Source organism: Macaca nemestrina, chromosome 20 (assembly GCF_043159975.1).
Source record: "Macaca nemestrina isolate mMacNem1 chromosome 20, mMacNem.hap1, whole genome shotgun sequence".
Classification (NCBI taxonomy): Eukaryota; Metazoa; Chordata; class Mammalia; order Primates; family Cercopithecidae; genus Macaca; species Macaca nemestrina.
In genome coordinates, this window is record NC_092144.1 from 22,243,597 (window position 1) to 22,264,215 (window position 20,619).

Genomic DNA, 20,619 nt, shown 5'->3' on the forward strand with positions numbered 1-20,619 from the left:
CATCTGTGGGTCCATAAATATTTGATGTGTCTTTCTTTTCTTACCAGGGTCTTGCTTATAGAAGAGATTGTTACATATCTCTGTTCCCAGCATCTAAGTGATGTAACTCTCCTCACCTGCCTGGGCCATTTCCACAGATGAAAAAGTGACTTATCATCCCTGGGCCAAGCACACAGGCAATCTGATTTATTTCTCCTAGTCTCTTTCTACAGGGGGCATTGCAAAATATCCCTTAGCCTATCAACTATTTGATGTTAATCTCTTCTCTTACCTGCGCTTTGCCCATAGGGAGGTTGTAACATATCTCATGGGCCAGCATGTAGGAGATGACACTCTTCTCTGATTGTTACATTTTGCTTTGCTCACCACCTATTTGATGTGACTCTCCTCTCATGCATCGTCCTTGCCCCTTGGGATGATTGTAACATATAGCTGGCTGTAGTCCCTAGGTTATGTCACTTTCCTCTTCTTCCTGATCCCTACCCACAGAAGGCATTGTGCCGTATCTCTGGGGCTCTCGCCTAGGTGATGTGGCTCTCCTTCTTTGGTCTTCCTCTCAGAAAGTATTGTGATGTATTGCTGAACCTAGAACCTAGGTGATGTGGCTCTCCTCTACTGTTTGGGCTCTGAACAAAAAGAGATTGTGACATATCACTAGGCCCAGCACCTAAGTGTTGTGGCTCTCTGCCCTCTCCTAGGCATTGCATACATTGCATATAGTGACATACGGCTGGATCCAAAACCAAAGTAATGCAACTCTTTTGCATTGGCAATGTTGGCAGTGTCCACAGGTGTATTACCACGTATCTTTTTTTTAGCTCTGAAATTGAGCTCTGAAATAATCTGGATCTTTGATCTTTGTTCTCATCTCTATTGAGTTTAAACTTTAATCCAAAAGCCATGACAATAGTCATAATTACTGAATGTCACAAAGTGATAACTTTCTTCTCTTCCTCCTCCTTTTCTCTTTCCCTTTTCCATCAGCTCCTTTCCTCTTCCTCCTCCCCCTCCTCTCCTCCTCCTCATCCTCCTCATTATCTCCTGTTTTTCCCCTTCACTTCCTTCTCTCCTCCTCCTCTCCTTCTCCTCCTCCTTTCCTCTTCCTCTTCTCCTCCTATTTTTCTCTTCCTCCTTCTCCTCTCCTCCTCCTCTTCCTCTCCTACTCTTTCTACTCCTCCTTCTCCTCTCCTCCTCCCCTCCTCTCCTTCTCTTCTTCTTATGCTTTTTCTCCTCCTCTCCTTCTTTCCCTGCTCCTCTTTCTCCTCCTCTTGTCTTCCTTCTCTTCTCCTCACCTTTCCCTGCTCCTCCTCCTCATCATCTCTTCCTGCTCCTCCTCCTCCTTCTCAGTTCCTCCTTATTCTTTTCCTCTTCTCCTTGTCCTCCTCTCCTCCTCCTTTTTCTTTTTCTCTCTTCATCCTTCTTTTCATCTCCTCCTCCTCCTTCTCCTCCTCTCCTCCTTTTTCTTCTCTTCCTCCTTCTTTCTTCCTCCTTTTCCTTTTCTTTTTCTCCTCCTCCTCCTCCTCTGCTCCTTCTCCCCTTTTCCTCCTCCTCTTCTTTCTCCTCTCCGCCTCCTTCTCTCCTCCTCCTCCTTCTCTCCTCCTCCTTCTCTCCTCTTCCTCATTCTCCTCTCTTCCTCTTTGTCTCCTCCTCCTTCTTTTCCCCCCTCCTCATCTTCTCCTCCTCCTTCTCCTCTGTCTCCTCTCCTCCTTCTCATTTTCCTTTGATCCTCTTTCTCCTTATCCTCTTCTCCTCCTCCTCCTGTCATCCTTTGTCTCTCATGCTTCTCTTCCTTCTCTCTTTCTCCTCCCTTTTTTCTCCTCTTCTCTTCCTTTTTTTTCCTCCTCCTCTCCTTCTCCTCTCCTCATCCTTCTTTTCTTTTCCTCCTCCTCTTCTTCTCCTCCTCCTTCTGTCCTCCTCCCAGCTTTGTTTTTCTCTTCATCTATCCTGGTTCCCTTGTCTTCCTCTCCTGTTTATTTTCTCCTCTTCCTCTATTCTTACTATCTTCTCATTTTCTCCTCCTCTCCTCTTCTTCTTGTTTCCTCCTCCATTTTTCTCTCTACATTTTCCTCTTTTCCTCCTCCTCTTTCTCCACTCCTTCACTCCTACTCCTCCTCTTTCTGAGCTACTGGCCATGTCAAGCAGCACCCAGCACGTGTAGTGACGGTCTCTGCAGTGCTGCCCAAGAAAGACCTGATGTGCATCCATATTAGCTTTTGGAGGGTAGGAATCCGGCCCAACCGAGGCACAGAGTTTATTTATATATTTATTTATTCTATGAGAAAGGGTCTTGCTCTGTCACCCAGGCTGGAGTGCAGTGGCACAAGCTTATGACTCACTGTAATGTCAAGAGAGCCTCTCACCTCAGCCTCCCGAGTAGCTGGGATTGCAGGCGTGGCCCATCACCCCTGACTAAATGTCTTCCGTAGTGACGGGGTCTCACCACGTTGCCCAGGCTGCTCTGAAACTTCTGGACAAAAGTGCTTCTCCTGCCTTGGCCTCCCGGAACACTGGGGTGAATTTATTTGTTATAGAGCCGCCGGGACTCGGATGGTGCAAGCCTTGTAGGCCAGAAACATCTTCCGGACGCTGCTCCCCACCTTCTGCCCTCTCTTTCCTGGCATCCTTCCCCTGTGGAATGAGGAACTTTCCTTCTACGGCCTTTCCAGTCCCTCTCTGGCAGGGAAGCCTGGAAACTAGGGCTCCTGCTTTCCCCCGCAGCCGCAAAGCATCAGGGGTGCTGGCCAGGAGGTGGCCTCCCGGGGCGCTCTCGCCAGGGTGTTTGGTGGAAGCGCCTGCCGAGCCCTGCTTTGCGGATTTGAAATTTCTGGGCAGAGGACACTGGCGTCGAGGGGGCAGCAGGCAGCCCTGCGCCCTGGCCCTTTCCTGGCTGGCGGTTTTGGTGTGGCCGACTACCACCTAAGGCCCAGGAAAGAACAGGGTCAGGGCCCTGCCATGGGTGCGCTTATCGTTCCTCTCGCTTCCGTTGGCGGGGTGTGTGTTTTACAGGGATCCGTCAGTGTGGAGTGCACCTTCCTTGTGTGAGTATGGGACTCCGTGCCGGGTTCCATCGTGAGTCCAGGAAAAAGGCAGGGGCGGGGTGGGGGGGCTTCTCCAGCTGGAAAAATCTGTGGCTGTTTCCGGGGCTTCCTTTTTTCCTCCCACACCAGCCTGCAACCTAGTGTCGCTTCCTCTGTCCCCAGCACCAGCCTCTGCCTGATCCCCCCTCCCCTCATCCCACTAAGGAGCAGGAGAGGTCCTTCCCGTCACCGACGCCCTCCCTGGGAAGCGGCGCGTTTTCTCAACCGAAGGCACATCGAGGATGTCACTCACTCCGTGGCCAAGGGTGAGGACGGGACGCTGTGCCCGATCCCACTGCCTGGCGGGGCCGCTTCCTTTCCTGGCAGGGCGGACACCTGCAGGGCGCTGGGATCCGGCCCAGGGCAGAACGCGCTGGCCAGTGGGCCGCTTGTCAGGCGCCCTGGGCACCTGGCGATCCTCTTCGGCTCTGCATCAATGAGAAGTTATAAATGAGGAGTAAAGTTTTGTTTGTTTGTTTGTTTTGTTTTGTTTGTTTGTTTTTTCTGCTCAGCGGATTTGTCCTCCCTCTCTCCTTACTGGTTAGGAGATAGAACACGAGCCCAGATCCGGGCCAGCAGTTCACACTCCATTACAAAACTCTATAGAGCTTCGGAGCTAGCAGCAGTACACATTCGGGGAACATGGGAGGGATTTTCTTCTTCTTTTGTGGGTGGTGATGTTAGTGGTTGTGGAGAGAGAGAGAAGGGTGAATAAAATTGTAACGATTTGGTAGGTTGAAAAACCTGTCTGGGATTTTCATTATTAGAAAATTGAACCCTCGTTCTTGCTTAAGAGTTTAGACTCAAGCTTATCCCTTTCAAAGTCAGTGGAAACTAAGTTTGTCTGTTAGATGAGAAGGCTGAAAACAGTGAGACACTTCCATCTGGAGGAAAAAAAAATGATTTCTGCAAAGGCAGTTACCAGACCATCCCCATATATTTGAAGGTTTTGTTCCTTTTTTTAGATAAGTAGTGGTCCCTGCACCTGTGCACAATGATGCTGAAGTATATTTAATAGAAGGGGAAAGTGAGGGAAAGGGAATTGCAAAGAGAACAATGTGATTTTGTTTTCATTTTTCACGCCCATGAAAAGCATTCTTCAGTTTTGATGCTTTTTCAAGTAGGCAGGTAGAATTTCTAAGCCATATTTTAATCAGGGAGTCTGTTAGAGGCCAAAGTCTTGGCTAAAACCTCTTTGGAAACACACACAAAAGAAACGCTTAGTTCTGTGGTACCTTCAAGAGTCGACAATTTTTGCAGGAATGGGTATGAATTCCTTTCAAAGGGTCTTGTGCTCCATTTCAAGTGAATGAAGTTGCACTGTTTATCATTTTTTAAAATACTGCTAAACTGCTTGCATGTTAGAATATCTTGTTTTTAAAGGACTTGTTGGATGTTTGATAATTTTTAGAAATGCTACTAATGCTTATGGATATAAGCATTCTCTGGGGTGTCTAGATACCACTTTATTTCTCATCAGCAATTCAGACTGTAAGCCCTGAGCGTGGCAGACAGGTGTTTGTTATGTGATGTAAACATGCATCTCACTAAGCTAGTACAGGTGATACATTCATACCTAACTTATTACACTATCCAAGTGACTATTTGATGTTCCTGCAACTAAACGTTCCCATCTAGGGGAACATTTTTTATTTTAAGTCACTTCAGGCAGACCCCTGAGGTCTTATTTGCATCTGAAACAGGCACAGCATGTTGAAGGGAAAAAAATAAACCTTATCTTATTAGTCCTGCATTAGATCAATAGCTGTTAATTAACAACCTGGTGTATGCCAGGCACTGTACAACATAGGTGCCCTGGTAATAAATGACTGGTAATAAATGTAGTCAGAAGAACACTGTGGCTCAGGCCCATAATCCCAGCACTTTGGGAGGCTGAGGCGGGTGAATAAACTGAGATCACGAGTTTGAGGCCAGCCTTACCAACATGGTGAAACCTCATCTCTACTAAAAGTACAAATTAACCGGGCGTGGTGTCACATGCCTATAATCACACCTATTTTGGGAGACTGAGGCAGGAGAATTCCTAGAACCCAGGAGGTGGAGCTTGCAGTGAGCTGAGATTGCGCCATTGCACTCACCCACTCACTCACTCAATCAATCACTCAATGTAGTTGCCCTTCATCAGGGATCCTCAACACCGGGGCACAGACTGATACTAGTCTGTGGCCTGTTACAAACCAGGCTGCACAGCAGGAGGTGAATGGTGGGTGAGTGAGGCTTCGACGTTATTCACAGCCACTCCCCATCACTTGCATTACAGATCAGCGGCAGCATTAGATTATCATAGGAGGGCAAACACTATTGTGACCTGCGCATGTGAGAGATGTAGGTCGCACACTATTTCTGAGAATCTAATGCCTTAAGGTCTGTCACTGCCCCTCATCACCCCCAGTTGGGAACATTTTAGTTGCGGGAAAATAATCCCAGGGCTCTCACTGATTCTACATTATGGTGAGTTGTTTAATTATTTCATTATGTATTACAATGTAATCATATTAGCAACAAAGTGGACAGTAAGTGTAATGCGCTTGACTCATCCCAAATGAAAACCATCCCGCCACACGTGCGGAAAAATTGTCTTCCGCAAAACCAGACCCTGGTGTCAAAAAGATTGGAAGCCACTGTCCTACACTGTATAGTGCCTGCGGGTAGCCAAACATTTCTCAGTGGGGTTAATTAGATAGAACTTTTAAAAGCTGTATTTGTCTTTCGATAGCTTGCTTTGTATTCTTCTCTTTTTTCCCTTTTCTCAGAGACAATGGGGTAGGATTATATATTGGATATTTCTGGTGGTTTAATTACTTTAAGATATTCCGTATTCGGGAGGCTGAGGCAGGAGAATGGCGTGAACCCGGGAGGCGGAGCTGGCAGTGAGCTGAGATCCGGCCACTGCACTCCAGTCTGGGCGACAAAGCGAGACTCTGTCTCAACAACAACAAAAAAAAGATATTCCGTATTCATTTTGGTGTACCTTCTTGGACTAAGTTATTTTCACCCTGGTTTTTTGAAAGCATTCAGCAAAGATTTCACATTTCTACTCAGAGCAAAACTATTAGGGTCGGGTGGATATATTGACACCTGTTATAGCTGCTTTATGATCAACCCAAGGGCTGGCAATAAATGAAGCTCAGAATCCACAGTTCCTAACTACCGCTTAGCCCCATGGAACAGCTGCTTTATAGAATCAGCTTGATCTCAAAACTATGTAGCTTTAAATGTATACTGCTTATTTACCTCTGTGTATGTGTGTTGTTATTTTTAATAAAGAAGACCATATTTTTTTTTCAAAATAAATTCGGTTGATTTTGAAGGTATAAGGGAATTTAAAATGAAACTTTAGCCTTTGGTGGCATTACCATTGATAAATATGATGACAGGCATCTTGTCAGTAGCTTTTCTACCTCATGGGTTTGTTGTAAGGATAATATAACTGTTCCAGAAACTCAAAACCTACATATGGAATAAAGTGGCATATTTTGAGATCAGGAGGTTTTGAAGGTGTCCACTGTGGATTTCCTTTCCAGAATGATAAATTTTTTACTGTCTTGCTTTGGGAAAGAGTGCTACTGGCCTTTAGCGTACAGACACTAGAAATGCTGCTCCACATATTACAATGCATAGGACAGCCCCAAATGTCAGGAGAGCTGAAGACAACGAAGCCTGCTTGAAGGTATAGTAGTGGCCTTTATTGCATCCACAAGCACACTGGGTGCATTCCCTGTACTGCATGTGCTATATTTAGAAATCTGAAATTCCATAAAGTAGGTAAGCTTTTATCTGCCTCTAAGGTGCCATGGTTGGCAGGGTCAAAGTTTTACAAGAAGCTTGGGATTGAGGAAAACATGAAGTGCTGTTGAATGTATTTGAAAACTCCATAGTAAATAAGAGTTCTAGAACTCATCAGCTTCTACAACAAATGAGATGCATTGGCTCTGTAAAGCTGTTTTGGTAGGTGGCTCAGTTTTCCCAGTCACCGCCTCAGTTATTGAGGAAATTCGCTGTGATGCTGTCATCTGCCAGTCTTCCTCATGCTTTCAGTTATGTGGAGCGTATCTTTTAAAAAAATTCTTTGAATCAGCTCTTATTTGCTTGACAGTTAATGTTTTTGCATTCATAGTCTCTCTTATTTTAATTTCTCAAGTTTTTGCAAAATTCTTACATAACTATCTGCCCTTTTCATAGAGCAGTGTTTGTGAGCCAGGTCTTCTATCCATACATGTCCTCTTGAGAGGGTGGATGTCAGCCAGCTGCTATGGCTGAGAGGGATGGGGATAATACAGGGATGCAATAAAAGAGAGAGTGATAATTTTTATGTTCTGGGATCCCAGGCCTCAGACCAGAACTGTCTAGTATAATGAAAGGAGTGCTCTTTTAGCCAACCAGTGCCACTGGTCTGAACTTTGTCCTGCCCTCCCATGTTCCACCCTATTACACAAGCAGGAGGTATGCAAGGGAGAAGGCAGGAAGATGAGGAGACTGAATTCCAGAAAAGAAAGGCTGCCTGCAGTAAGCAGACAGTTGCCCCCAAAGTGCTGTGGGCTCCCTCTTACCTTAGAGACATGTGCAACACTTGAGAATAGTTGTTTTAAAATTTTTTTTTTTTTTTTTTTTTTGAGATGGAGTCTCGCTCTGTCGCCCAGGCTGGAGTGTGGCGTGACTTCAGCTCACTGCAAGCTCCGCCTCCCAGGTTCAGGCCATTCTCCTGCCTCAGCCTACCGAGTAGCTGGGACTACAGGCGCCCGCCACTACACCCGGCTAATTTTTTGTATTTTCAGTAGAGACAAGGTTTTGCCGCGTTAGCCAGGATGGTCTCAATCTGACCTCGTGATCCGCCCATCTCGGCCTCCCAAAGTGCTGGGATTACAGGTGTGAGCCGTACCCTGCCTAAAATTCTTAAATCAGTGGACAGATTGTAAGCATCCCATTGGTGCCAGTGGCCAGGTACCCAACGCCTGTTCTCTGCAGCAACCTTTGCAATCTTATACTTGGGAGTGAGTTCTGTTCCTGCAGAATGCCCTGTGCATTTTCTGACCTGTCCTCTAACCTACAAACTGGCAACTCCAGCTCTATATTTTCACTTATGACTTATCTGAAGTTGTAACCTTTTGTCATCGTGATCACTGTACGATTCCCTCATCCTGCAAGTACTTGTAAAGATGAAAGTAATCTCCATCTCCTCTGGAAGGTGATTGCCAGGCACACAACCTACTAAGCCAGGAACATTACTACTGGCTGTCCTAATGCATGTCTCTCTCACTCCCATGTCCATCAGTCACCAGGCTCTCCCCAGAACCATGCTTCAGTCACTGACATGGGCTGTTTAATCACTCCTGACCTAAGGACCTCATTGAGTCATAAACACCTCTTAATTTTCTGCCACCAGTTTATCCCTACTGCTGTTAATTTTCTACCCTGCTGCCAGAGGCATTATCCTCAAAACCTAAAGCTGCTCTCATTGTTTGCCTGCCTAATAACATCTTTTGGCTCCTTGTTGTCTATAAAAAGAAAAATTCAAACTCCTTGACTTGTTTTACAAAGACCCTCATCTGCTTCCAAACCAAATTGCTAGTCTTGGCTCTTGTCTCTATCTTCCACATCACTGCCACACTGAATAATTCTTTACTGCCTCTGCTGCTGCATGGGTTCTTTTTGTTGTGTCTCCATCCCCTTCCCCCAGCAAAGAACATTTATTCTTCTGTTGAGACCCATCTCAAACACTACCTTTTCTAGAAAGAATTAGGCCTTCTGTTCCTAATAACTTTTACCCCCATGTGTCAAGTCTGTGTGCTGCAATTTATCTGTTAACGTGTTTCTCCCACCTCAATACTATTTTTTCTATCTCTTGTACCTAGTACAATTGCATTGCATGGTTGGTGCTCACTGACTATTGCATGTTGATTTCTTTTTTTTTTTTTTTTTTTGATAGATTTTTTTTTGACAGATTTCTTGTAGATGACCTGTCACCCAGGATGGAGTACAGTGGTGCAATCTTGGCACACAGCAACCTCCGCCTCCCAGATTCAAGCAATTCTCCTGCCTCAGCCTCCTGAGTAGCTGGGATTACAGACACCCACCACCACATCTGGCTAATTTTTGTATTTTTAGTATAGACAGGGTTTCGCCATGTTGGTCAGGCTGGTCTCGAACTTCTGACCTCAGGTGATTGGCCTCCCTCAGCCTCCCAAAGTACTGGGATTACAGGCATAAGCCACCGGGCTTGAACTTGCATGTTGATTTCTAATATAAACATGAGATTTTTTAAAGATCTTGGAGAAGAACCACATGTAAATTGAAAACTAAGGCCTTTCACTACACATTCAGTAAAGGAAGTGGACATAAACTAACAACTTTGGCATATCTGTCATGTAGTCATTTGCAGCTACATGAAAAAGATTTAGGTGCTTTGGTGGGAAAGAATGTTAAATTACAGAAATTCTAAAATAAAAGTTGGCTCATCTTAAAGAGAAAAGAAAATGCTTCTTAATGCCTGGTTGCACTAAAAGCTGTCATACTGTGGCCTTTAATAATTCTAAACATTATTAGTGGATTTTGGTTTGAACTTTAAATTCAATAGGAAAAATAAACGCACAGATAAAAGACCCAGAACATTTCAGAGCTTCAGTGTGTGAACTCATTTTCTCTACTTATTTAGAGTTTTGTTTCACTAGTGGTATGAGTTAATAGCAGTGTTTGTTTATATATAATTTAACTTCCCTTCATTCCATTACCTCTTGGTTTTAAAATTGATTCAAAACCAGAAACCGGCAGGGTATAAATCTTGCTTGATGTGTGTATGTGCAATGCACCCACTTGATAATAATTGATTATATATCACACTCACAAAAAGAACCATTTTTACTGTTTCGGGGGAAGTTATTTTACCCTGGTACTTTATTGTTAAAAACAACAACAAAGCACTTCTCTAAATACACACAGTCAAAATTTTAACTTTCTTTTAATAGAGGTACATATATTTTTATAAATAAAAGAGATACCCAGAAGATAAGGTGGGTATTCTGAAACACAAGGTGAACCATTGACCATTCTTTTCTTTTCAAAGATTAAATTTTTAACAAAGAAAATGCTAGCATTGTGAGTGAAAAATTCTTAGTATCTTTTATACAAGATGAAAGCCTGATTGATTAAGGATACATTACTAACTGTAAATGTCGATTAATAAGTGCTTGTGTGATAACTAGAATTTAGATTCATACCTGGCAGATACATTTAGATATAATATTCTAACTTAGTTTTATTTCTGAAGAGGCTTCTATATTTTCCTCTGTGATACAGAAAATAGATTTTTTAGGCTATTTTATCTTTCACTTTAGAGCTTTTAATTGTTGGTTCAGTGGATTGTTTTATAATGGTTTAACATCTCAAACAGGTTTTCTGTAATTTGGTCAGTTAAATCTATATGTATTTGGTTAAAACACTCAACTTAAAAGTTGTAAACCAAGAGTAACTTAAAGGAGGCTTAACTTGTGTTTCTCTGGATTTGATTTGTATTTAAATCATAAAAATAAGTTTTCCAAGGGCCATTTTTGTGTTCAAAAGCTTATTAAGGTTTTACAATTTATTTTTTCTAAGTACAGTTCTGTATCAGATTTAGCCTCTTTTTAAAAGAGACAGTTTTTCACTATCACATTTACCATTCCCATGAATTTTTTTACATTTACACATTTTTATTTATTCCATAAATATCCAATTATCTGCTTGTGAAGATTCTGTCTTTACAACCAAGCTTACTTGTATTGCAAAGATAGACAGTTGCTAATATCAGAGAGTATATATCACATTGAAAGAGACTCATCCAGCCATGAAAAGCTCACTTATATCAGTGTTAACTGCTCAAAGTCAAGTATGACAAGAACTTATGAAGTAAAGTTTGGCCTTTGGGTATGGGAGAGGAATGGAGGATGTCGGGATGCAGGTCAAGGAAGGCATCCTGTGGAAGTGATATTTGAACTAATATCTGAAGAATGGTGACAGGAAGAAAAACAATCCTTCAGAGAACAGCAGGTACAGAAGCTGAGGTTGAAAAGGTGGATGCGTCCAGGAAAGTGGGAGAAGTACAGTGTGTTTGGAAGAAGAAAAGACACTGAATGAGGGGAATGGCAGGAATGATGAAGTAGGCGGGGGCTAGAGTAGGCTTGTAAGAGCTCTGGAAAGCTGTAAAAAGTGTTGGGTCCAGAAGTACCATGGTGAGATTTGAATGTTATGGACTATTTTTACCCGTAGTAGTAAATCGACCTGGTAGAAGGAAATAATGATTGGCCTTCTGTTTGGAAGAAGATCAGTTAGAAGGCTAGTTTATGAAAAATTGGAAAAGCACTGGTGGCCTGAAGCATAGAGACAGTAGAGATGGGAGCTCAGATGGATCTGATAGAGGTTTAAGAGGTAGGAGAGGCTTGCTGGTGGGATGGTGTGGGGAAGGGATAGGTGACTTTCTGATCTTGGATTTTATAGCTGGGTGGATTGTGGTGCCTTACTGAGATTGGAATGCTGGATTAAGCAATGTATATGAACTGGGCATGTTCTCTACCCTTTAAAGAGTTATGTATATGTTTTCCATGTTTTTAGCTATTTCTCCACTTGTAATGTGTTCGAGTTGGTTAAAAATTAAGTACCTGGCATGGATGAAGCATGAAAAATACTATGTAACTGATAAACCAATGTTATGTTCTTACCTACAAAAATAATTAAATGGCTTTCTCTTATTCTTTTACTGCTTTCCTTTTAATTTACTGATACTAAAATGCAAAGGACAGATTTCTTGTAGATGACCTGACCTTTTCAATGATTTTCAGATGAGATTTACACCTACATGTTAAGAGTGTTGAAGTTTGTGTTTGACGTAGTGATGCTTTATCGGTTTGACTTTTAAGCATAGGATTCATGAGAAGAGACTCTGGGTAGGAACCAAGCTAGGACTTTCACAATGGCTTAAGCCCATCAGAGCAGTTCAGATGCTAATTAAGAGCATCAGAATTCCTTTCATGGACTTATTTTTCATGTAATTTCTTAATTGAAACCCCGTGAAGAACATAAGTGGTCTTGTGATACCTTAATGTTATATCAATATTTTGCTTCACCTGTAATCTGTGAAAATAAAGTTTATTTAGTAAACAGAAGTTGCTGTTTATCTATTGTATGGTAGGATCTTCGCTAGATCTGTCAGTGCCCAAGAAAAAGATTTATTTTACCCCTTTCACAAAGAGTGAACCATTTCCACAGAGTATTCATCTAGCCAGCATTTAAATACTTCTGGTGATGACAGACCTGCTACCTACCCCTAGGCAGTCCTTGGGTTTCTACTATATTAATTCACTTTTTTTCATGGCAAACAAAGTATTTTTGAAACAAAATAGATAGGGATGTGTTTTCTGCTGAGTTGGTACACACTAGAAGCCGGAGTGCAGATATGCTGTTCTGTGCTTTATGCAACTCAGGGAGACAGTGTGCAATGCGACCCCGAGAGAGTTCCATCAGGGCATGCTTCGACTACTCAGTGAGTGGCCATCTCCTACATTAAGATTTCTGCTCCTGAGAAAAAAATATCAGTCTCACTTGGATGCACAGCCATCCTCTTCTGTGTGAGCTGGGCCACCATATTCTAAGACAATCTTATATGAGAGTCTTGTAAGGACTCTAAGTTCGGGTAATGCTTGTCTCTGATGTCATCCACATGACTCACCAAAATCTCACTGGGCTCAAAAGATGACTCTCTCTTATGATATCAGTCCTGACAGATGTAACCTGAACATCTCTTTGGGCCCCAGGTAACATGATTTTTCGTCTCTTGCATGGGAGCATAGACATTTCTGCATCACCGCAACATAAATTTGGTCAGGACAGACACCACGCTTTATTCCATTTATGTATAGGATAAGATAAACTGAATAGAAAGGAATAAAACATTAAAAAGCCCTCCCCACTTCTTACTTTTTAAAATTAAAATAGTTGCTGGGTGCGGTGGCTCACACCTGTAATTCCAGCACTTTGGGAGGCCGAAGCAGGTGGATCACCTGAGGTAAGGAGTTTCTGACCAGCCTGGCCAACTTGGTGAAACCCCGTCTCTACTAAAAATACGAAAAACTAGCTGGGCATGGTGGCACATGCCTGTAATCCCAGCTACTCAGGAGGATGAAGCAGGAGAATCGCTTGAACCCAGGAGGCGGAGGTTGTAGTGATTCGAGATTGCGCCATTGTACTCCAGTCTGGGCTACAAGAGCAAAGCTCCATCTCAAAAATAAATAAATAAATAAATAAATAAATAATAAAATTCATATAGTTTGGTGAAGAGATGCTGAGAAGAATACTTCTGAGACTAAGCTTACGTACGTGTTTGGAAAATGCCAACAGAAGGGAGTCCCAAAGAAATCAAAGGCCCCTAAAATACCCTCTCAAGAATGCTGGTGATTCGGCAAAGGTAAGCACTGGGCTAATCAGTGAAAATCAAAATTTGATAAGGATGTACACCCATTATCGGGAAACAGGAAGAGGGGCAAGACCTCCAGCGCTCAGAAAAATCCATGGAGGAACACCAATTCCCAGACTTGGGAAATGACTTTCCCTCCTAGTCAGGACCAGAAATAGCAACCATAACCTCTTTTCAGCCACCTCTGGCAGCACAGGGCTGGACCTCGGAGTCATAACAGACATGGTGCTTAAAGAGCAAGATGGGGTCCAGCTATTTTCTATTGGAATCTATGGCCTATTACCCAGAGGAACATTTGGATTGATTATCAGAAGGTCTTATAGTACACGTAAAGGAATTCAAATTTTCCCTGGAGTCATAGATTCACACTATTTAGGAGAAATTAAATTATGGCACAGGTGTCAGGGGTCCACACCATCTAAAGGAACTTGCCTTGCTCAGATTATTCTTATTCCTTACCTTCAAGGTAATGCTCAACAGAAGACCTGTGGGGCCTCGGGATTCGGCCACTCAGGGATGAAAGTTTTTTGGAGTACTCCAGTGTCATGTCATAGACCATACTTGGAAGTAACAATTAATGGAGTTATGTTTATGAGAATTATTGATATAGTGGCTGATCAAACTATAACAGCTAAAAAACAGTGGCCTTCAGATTGGGCCTCTCCTGCCTGATATTCTATCATGGGTGTTGGAGGGTATCAACAGCCATTAAAAAGTAGCCATATTCTGAAGAAGAGGCGAGAACGACCCCCAGACCGACCAAAGCCCGCGCACCGCTGCATCCGGCGTCCAGCACCTACGTCCTGCTGCCGTCGCCACCATGCCCAAGAGAAAAGCTGAAGGGGATGCTAAAGGAGATAAAGCCAAGGTGAAGGACGAACCACAGAGAAGATCCGCGAGGTTGTCTGCTAAACCTGCTCCTCCAAAGCCAGAGCCCAGGCCCAAAAAGGCCCCTGAAAAGAAGGGAGAGACGGTACCCAAAGGGAAAAAGGGAAAAGCTGATGCTGGCAAGGAGGGGAATAACCCTGCAGAAAACGGAGATGCCAAAACAGACCAGGCACAGAAAGCTGAAGGTGCTGGAGATGCCAAGTGAAGTGTGTGCATTTTTGATAACTGTGTACTTCTGGTGACTGTACAGTTTGAAATACTATTTTTAATCAAGTTTTATAAAAAAGCAGAATTTTGTTGTTGTTGTTTTTTTAAAAAAAGTAGGCATATTCATCCACTTTTGGGCCCAGAAGGCAAGATCACCCATGTTAAGCCCTTTATCTGAAGATTCCATTTTCTCTGTGGGGATGAGATGCCCTAGAACACTGGGGCTTAAACCTCTCTGTCCTGCCGCCTTTTTGGTAGGGCCACTGCTCCTTTGAAAATTATCAGACACCAAGTGGAAAACTACTAGCCCAGTATGAGCGGGTAAGTGGCCCGTTAAGAAGGAAAAATTGCAACACATCCAATGTCTTGTACAAGAACTAGACGCTGGCCACATTGAGCCTAGGACTAGTCCCTGGAACACTCCTATTTTAACATTCTTAAAAGGTCAGGAAAGTGGAGGTTATTGTATGACCTCTGTGCTATTAATGCTGTAATGTTTCCTATGGGGCCTTTGCAACCAGGATTACCTTCTCCGGTTATGATCCCCAAAGACTGGCCTCTTATTGTAATTGATCTAAAGGATTTTTTTTTAAACCATACCCTTGCATCCTGAGGATCGAGAAAATTTTGCTTTTATTGTTTCCACTTATAATACTCTGCAACCAGTTTAATGTTATCAATGGACAGTTCTACCCTAGGGGATCATGAATAGCCCTACTATATGTCAGCTTTATGTACATGAAGACTTACTTCCTGTGCATCAATCCTTCCCCTAGGCAAATATTTTCCACTATATGGATGATATTTTGATAGCTGCTCAGCATCAGTCATTACTGCATCAACTTCATGCAATGGTAGTACAGCATATGTTACAATATGGTCTCGTTATTGCACAAGAAAAAGTCCAGCTGATGGTTCTGTGGCTCTATATAGGAAGTCTTATTTTATCTACTACGCTCAGGCCACAACTTACGAAAATAATTCTTCCACAGCACTTAACCCTTAATACATGACAGCGAGTCCTACGAAAGATTAGTTGGATACGTCCCTATTTAGGTATTCCTGCAAATTACTTGACTAATCTTTTTGACACCCTGAAAGGTGACTCTGCTTTAAATTCACTGCAAGACCTCTCTTGGCTAGCACAGGCAAAGCTTATGGCTGTGGAGCAAGTCTTGGCCCAATGGTGTATATTGGGTTTAGATCCTGACAGACAGACAGAAAAAAATCAAAATCTTTTGATTTTTAATACCCCTCAAAGCCCTACAGGAATGCTTGGGCAAGTTGGAACAAATGTTTCTCCTTTGGAGTGGCTTTATCTGTCTTGTAACCCCCTCAAAACACCTAAAAAAGACCACAGATTTAATAGCTTCTCATAAAGGGATGCCAACATTGCATCCAATTGTCAGGATATGACCCTGCTACTCTTTTCTTACTTTTAAGCAAGGGACAGTTTCATACTCTCTTAGCCTGTGATCTTGATTGACAAGTTGCAATGACCAACTTTATTGGTAATATCAGTTTCTATTTACCAGCCTCTAAGCTCCTGAACTTTTTACAAACTGTGCCTGTTAAATTTGCATCTATTGTTGTCTCTGAGCCCTTGCTTCATGCCACTACTGTCTTTACAGATGGTTCAAGAAAAATGGGAAAGTCAGCTATAGTGTGGCAAGATGCCATGCAAAATTGGCAGCACAAAATCCAGGAACACTTCAAAACTACACAACAGGCTGAGTTAGGTGCCCTAATATTGGTCTTACAAACTTTTCCTTACCAAGACATGAACATAATTAGTGATTCTGCTTATGCAGTGTATAGTATTACTCATTTAGATCTCGCACATTTAAAAGGCATTACTAAAGAACCCCTACTAACCCTGTTTCTCACAACACATGAGCTCCTTTGTCCCCATTGTCACCTTTTTATATCACACATATTCGCTCTCATTCTGGGCTACCTGGTCCCTTGTCAGAAGGGAACACTCAAGCTGATGCTCTGGTACAAACACAGATGAGGTTTGGAGACTCTCCTGCATTTTTGTAAGCTCAAGCTGATCATTCCTTCTTTCATCAGAATGCTCACAGTCTTTTTTTTTTTTTTGAGACGGAGTTTCACTCTTGTTGCCCAGGCTGAACTGCAGTGGTACGATCTCAGCTCACTGCAACCTCCACCTCCCAGGTTCAAGCGATTCCCCTGTGTCAGCCTCTCGAGTAGCTGCGATTACAGGCTCATGCCATCATGCCCAGCTAATTTTTGTATTTTTAATAGAGACGGGGTTTCATTATATTGGTCAGGCTGGTCTCGAACTCCTGACTTCAGGTGATCCACCCACCTTAGCTTCCCAAAGTGTTGGGATTACAGGTGTGAGCCGCTGTGCCCAGCCTGCTCACAGTCTTAAACAATAGTTTCATTTAATGCTCGATCAAGCTTGCATGATTATTAAAACTTGTCCTGATTGCCAACAGCATTCTCTGTCCCTTTTATCACTGGGACTTGGTGCCAGCCCATGAGGTCTGGTACCTAATGCTACCTGGCAAACCGTTATTACTCAGCATCCACCTTTTGGACGCTTTAAATTTCTCCACGTTACTGTGGACACTTATACGGGCCTGATATACGTGACTCCATAGACTGGAGAAGAAACTAAAGATGAATTGCTTATCTTTTTGAATCTATTATGACCTTAGGCCCTCCACAGACTATTAAAACTGATAATGGTCCTTGCTATCTTAGCACTAGTTTTTATATGCATTGCAACTTTGGCACGTACAACACAAAACTGGTATTTCTTATAACTCGACCTGTCAGGCCATTGTTGAACAAGCTCATCAAACCCTTAAAGTATATCTTAATAAATGAAAAAGGGAATACGGGAGCTCTCTCCTTGAGAACAGATAGCAAAAATCTTACTCTCAATTTTTTGAATATTGGACAAGATGGCCAGATGGTTATTGATTGTAGGATGAAACTGGTTGAAGTCACAAAACGAAAGATGTTAATTTGAGACGTTTGTACAGGGAATTGGGAGGGACTTTATGAGGCATTGCAATGGAGTTGAGGTGCGGTTTGTGTTTCATGAAATACAGGACTAGAATGGATCCCCATAAAATGAGTGAAGCCATATTATGAGTTAGAGACCACTGAAGAAAGCCCCTCCTGATAATGAAGGACCTGTCGTTGGAGAATCGACCAAAACTGACAGTGATGATTTGGAAGGCACCTGACATTACCTGGGGACAGCACCTGACATTACCCAGATAGGGACCAACAGGGAACTATCTGGCTTGCATCCATGGGAACCCCTGCAACTGCAGAGAACCAATTTCTTATGTATCTGGCGGTAATGGGGAAGCTTCTGAGAAAGTAAGACAGACATGGATGTTGGGGTGGCTGGTAATTCTTGTTCTTTGCCAGGTGGGCTTAGCTCAAGAACATCTTTATTGGAGTCATGTTCTGAATCCCTCGGTTTTCAATGTTATTACGTGGTGGGATGCTGACCCGCCTTTGTCATCTAATAATACTTCTTGGATGGGAGGTCGATGGATGCCCCTTACTCCCTCACTGAAAATTTGGGATGGATTAAACTTAATGACTCCTTGTCTTTATTGTCTAGCAATCCTCCCCTTTGTTTCTCTACATTGGCACATAAGTGTATTACTCACATTCCTCAGGAGTATCTTTACTATCAGCTCAAAAGGGATGTTAAGCCCACAAACTTGACTTTTATTTCTGCCATTACCAGTAATCTTACTGAGGTTTCTAATGAAATTATACAAATGCCTGATCTTCCTATATGCCATCCGAGAAAAGACTGGCGATATAAGTTTGAGGCTGTCCAGTGATCCCCATGCAGACAACCTGTGCCGCGTCAAGGACCTGTTTGATAGTGGCACCTTACTTGATTGGGGACCCCTTGGAGATCCCATGTCTGCAAATCAGACTATTGGATTTGGGAGTCCAGCCAATAGTTCCATCACCTGGTCAGAGTGTGGGCTTTCAGGACGAATATTACAATCGAAAGGGGAACAAGTTTTAGGCCCTGTGCATATCCAAATTTGGAAACTAGGTCTTCCCTTTTTTGAATGGGTTCTTTCATAATAAAAGTGATTACATTTATAGTGGTGACAACTACACCCTCTCCTTGCACAATAATGTTACTGATACAGTCCTGATTTGTGCTATGCACCCCTACATACTTTTGTTTGGGCAGGGTATTCCTAACATAGAACAGAATCAATCCTTTTATAGTATTTCTGTTTCTTCCAGTAGTTGATATGCTACATGCTTGTCTCATCAAAACGTTACACAATTAAATATAAACGATGTCATGATTTTCTTTTTTTTTTCTTGAGACAGAGTCTCGCTCTGCCACATGGGCTGGGGTGCAGTGGCACGATCTCAGCTTACTGCAACCTCTGCCTCCTGGGTTCAAGCAATTCTCCTGTTTCAGCCTCCCAAGAAGCTGGGATTACAGGCATGCACCACCACGCCCAACTAGTTTTTGTATTTCTAGTAAAGACAGGGATTCACCATGTTGGTCATTCTGGTCTCAAACTCCTTACTTCGTGATCTGCCTGCCTTGGCCTCCCAAAGTGCTGGGATTACAAGCGTGAGCCACCATGCCCGGCCCTATGTCATTATTTTAAAATGGTGGTCAGGATTGTGGCTCCCTGTATATCCAACCCAGAACTGGAAAGGGGATTCTATTTTGCAGTTATTTAGAAAAGCATTGTCTCATATTAAAAAAAAAAATGTCTGGCCTCTCTAATTGCCTTTTTAGTTTCAGCTATTATTATACTAACAACTGCTGCTACTGCAGCTGTCTCTTTGATGGAATCTATTCATACAGCCTCAGTGGTGAACCACATGGTATACAATGTAACCCATGAATTTTAAGAACAAGTAAATACTGATAAAAATATTTAATCTCACCTAGTGGCCCTTGAAGCTGTCGTTGAATGGCTAGGGGATCCACAGCAGGCATTCATTACCCGTCAAAATTTACATTGTGATTAGCAATATAATTCAATCAGTGTCACACTTATGCCATATAATAGCTCCCAATATACCTGGGAGAGTGAAGGCACACCTACATGGGGCTTACCACCACCACCTGTCTTCTTAAGTTTCTACTCTTTAGTGTAAGTTAAATAAACAGCCTAAGTGATGGTCTCGGCAATTACAAACAAATACCCTTCAGTTATTACAAGAAGACTTTCAGTTGTTGAACCCAAATACTTGGTTGTCTGGGCTAAACATACGCATTGGGGTGGTGGTCGCTATGTTTATTCTTTTGTGTATCTTTTAGGCATCTGCAAATGGCTTTGTGTGGCCACTCAACCCAACTACGACCAGGGAAGAATGATAGAAGTTTACTTTACATTGGATAATCAGCACATTCTAAGAATTAAAGAAGGGGGAAATGTGTGGAGTGTACAACAATACATTCAAGCTTATCTACAAGGCATTTGAGGTCAAGGCATGGAAAAATACTGAGGCACTGTGTGTATGTTTGTGCATGAGACTAATTCCTTGACCCTGAAAATAGGACAAGGAACAGAATGTGTGATAAGAAGTGCTAAACACAGCCTCCTAAGAATGTGGTTTGAGTGCTTTTAGATGTAATAAGGCCATATGTGCCTCATGACCCGACCCCAAATAGCCACATGGTGGATGTTTCTTGTTTGTCTAAACTGTAATTCAACTAGCCTTCTCAATAAGTACTTGGCAGATGAATCTTAAAGCAGCACTCTCTTGGAGGAGCTGCTCCCCTCCCTGTTCAGCTGTAATTGTCTGAATACTTATTTCTTGGCGTTCACTGCAGAGCAAGCTGCAGCATGGCTGCCGGCATTTATTCATGCAAGCTTCCAGCTTGCTTATCTATGTCTGCAGCTCAATTTTACAGGCTGCTCTTTGTTAAAAATATATATATAATAATAATTTGTGGACTTCTTTTTATTGAAAAGAAAACTTTATCAAGGACTG

At 42.7% G+C, this 20,619-nt stretch overlaps 1 protein-coding gene and 1 pseudogene across 17 annotated transcripts in view; both read left to right on the forward strand.

Annotated features, from left to right (window-relative positions):
- LOC105494257 (uncharacterized) overlaps positions 1-20,075 on the forward strand; it is a 28,079-nt gene extending 8,004 nt beyond the window's left edge. For 15 of the 17 annotated variants that reach the window (XR_011617952.1, XR_011617953.1, XR_011617949.1 and 12 more), the window contains 2 exons: positions 48-3,069; positions 3,201-5,882. Coding sequence is in view for 1 of the 17 variants with exons in the window: in XM_071088070.1 (XP_070944171.1) it covers positions 901-2,121 (1,221 nt within the window). In the remaining 16 variants the exon portion in view is untranslated. Of the gene's footprint in view, positions 1-47; positions 5,883-19,942 lie in introns of those variants that run through there. The other 2 variants (XR_011617962.1, XM_071088070.1) reach the window with 2 other exon arrangements.
- Positions 14,344-14,712, forward strand: LOC105494255 (non-histone chromosomal protein HMG-17 pseudogene; annotated as a pseudogene).
- Positions 20,076-20,619: the final 544 nt, after the last annotated feature.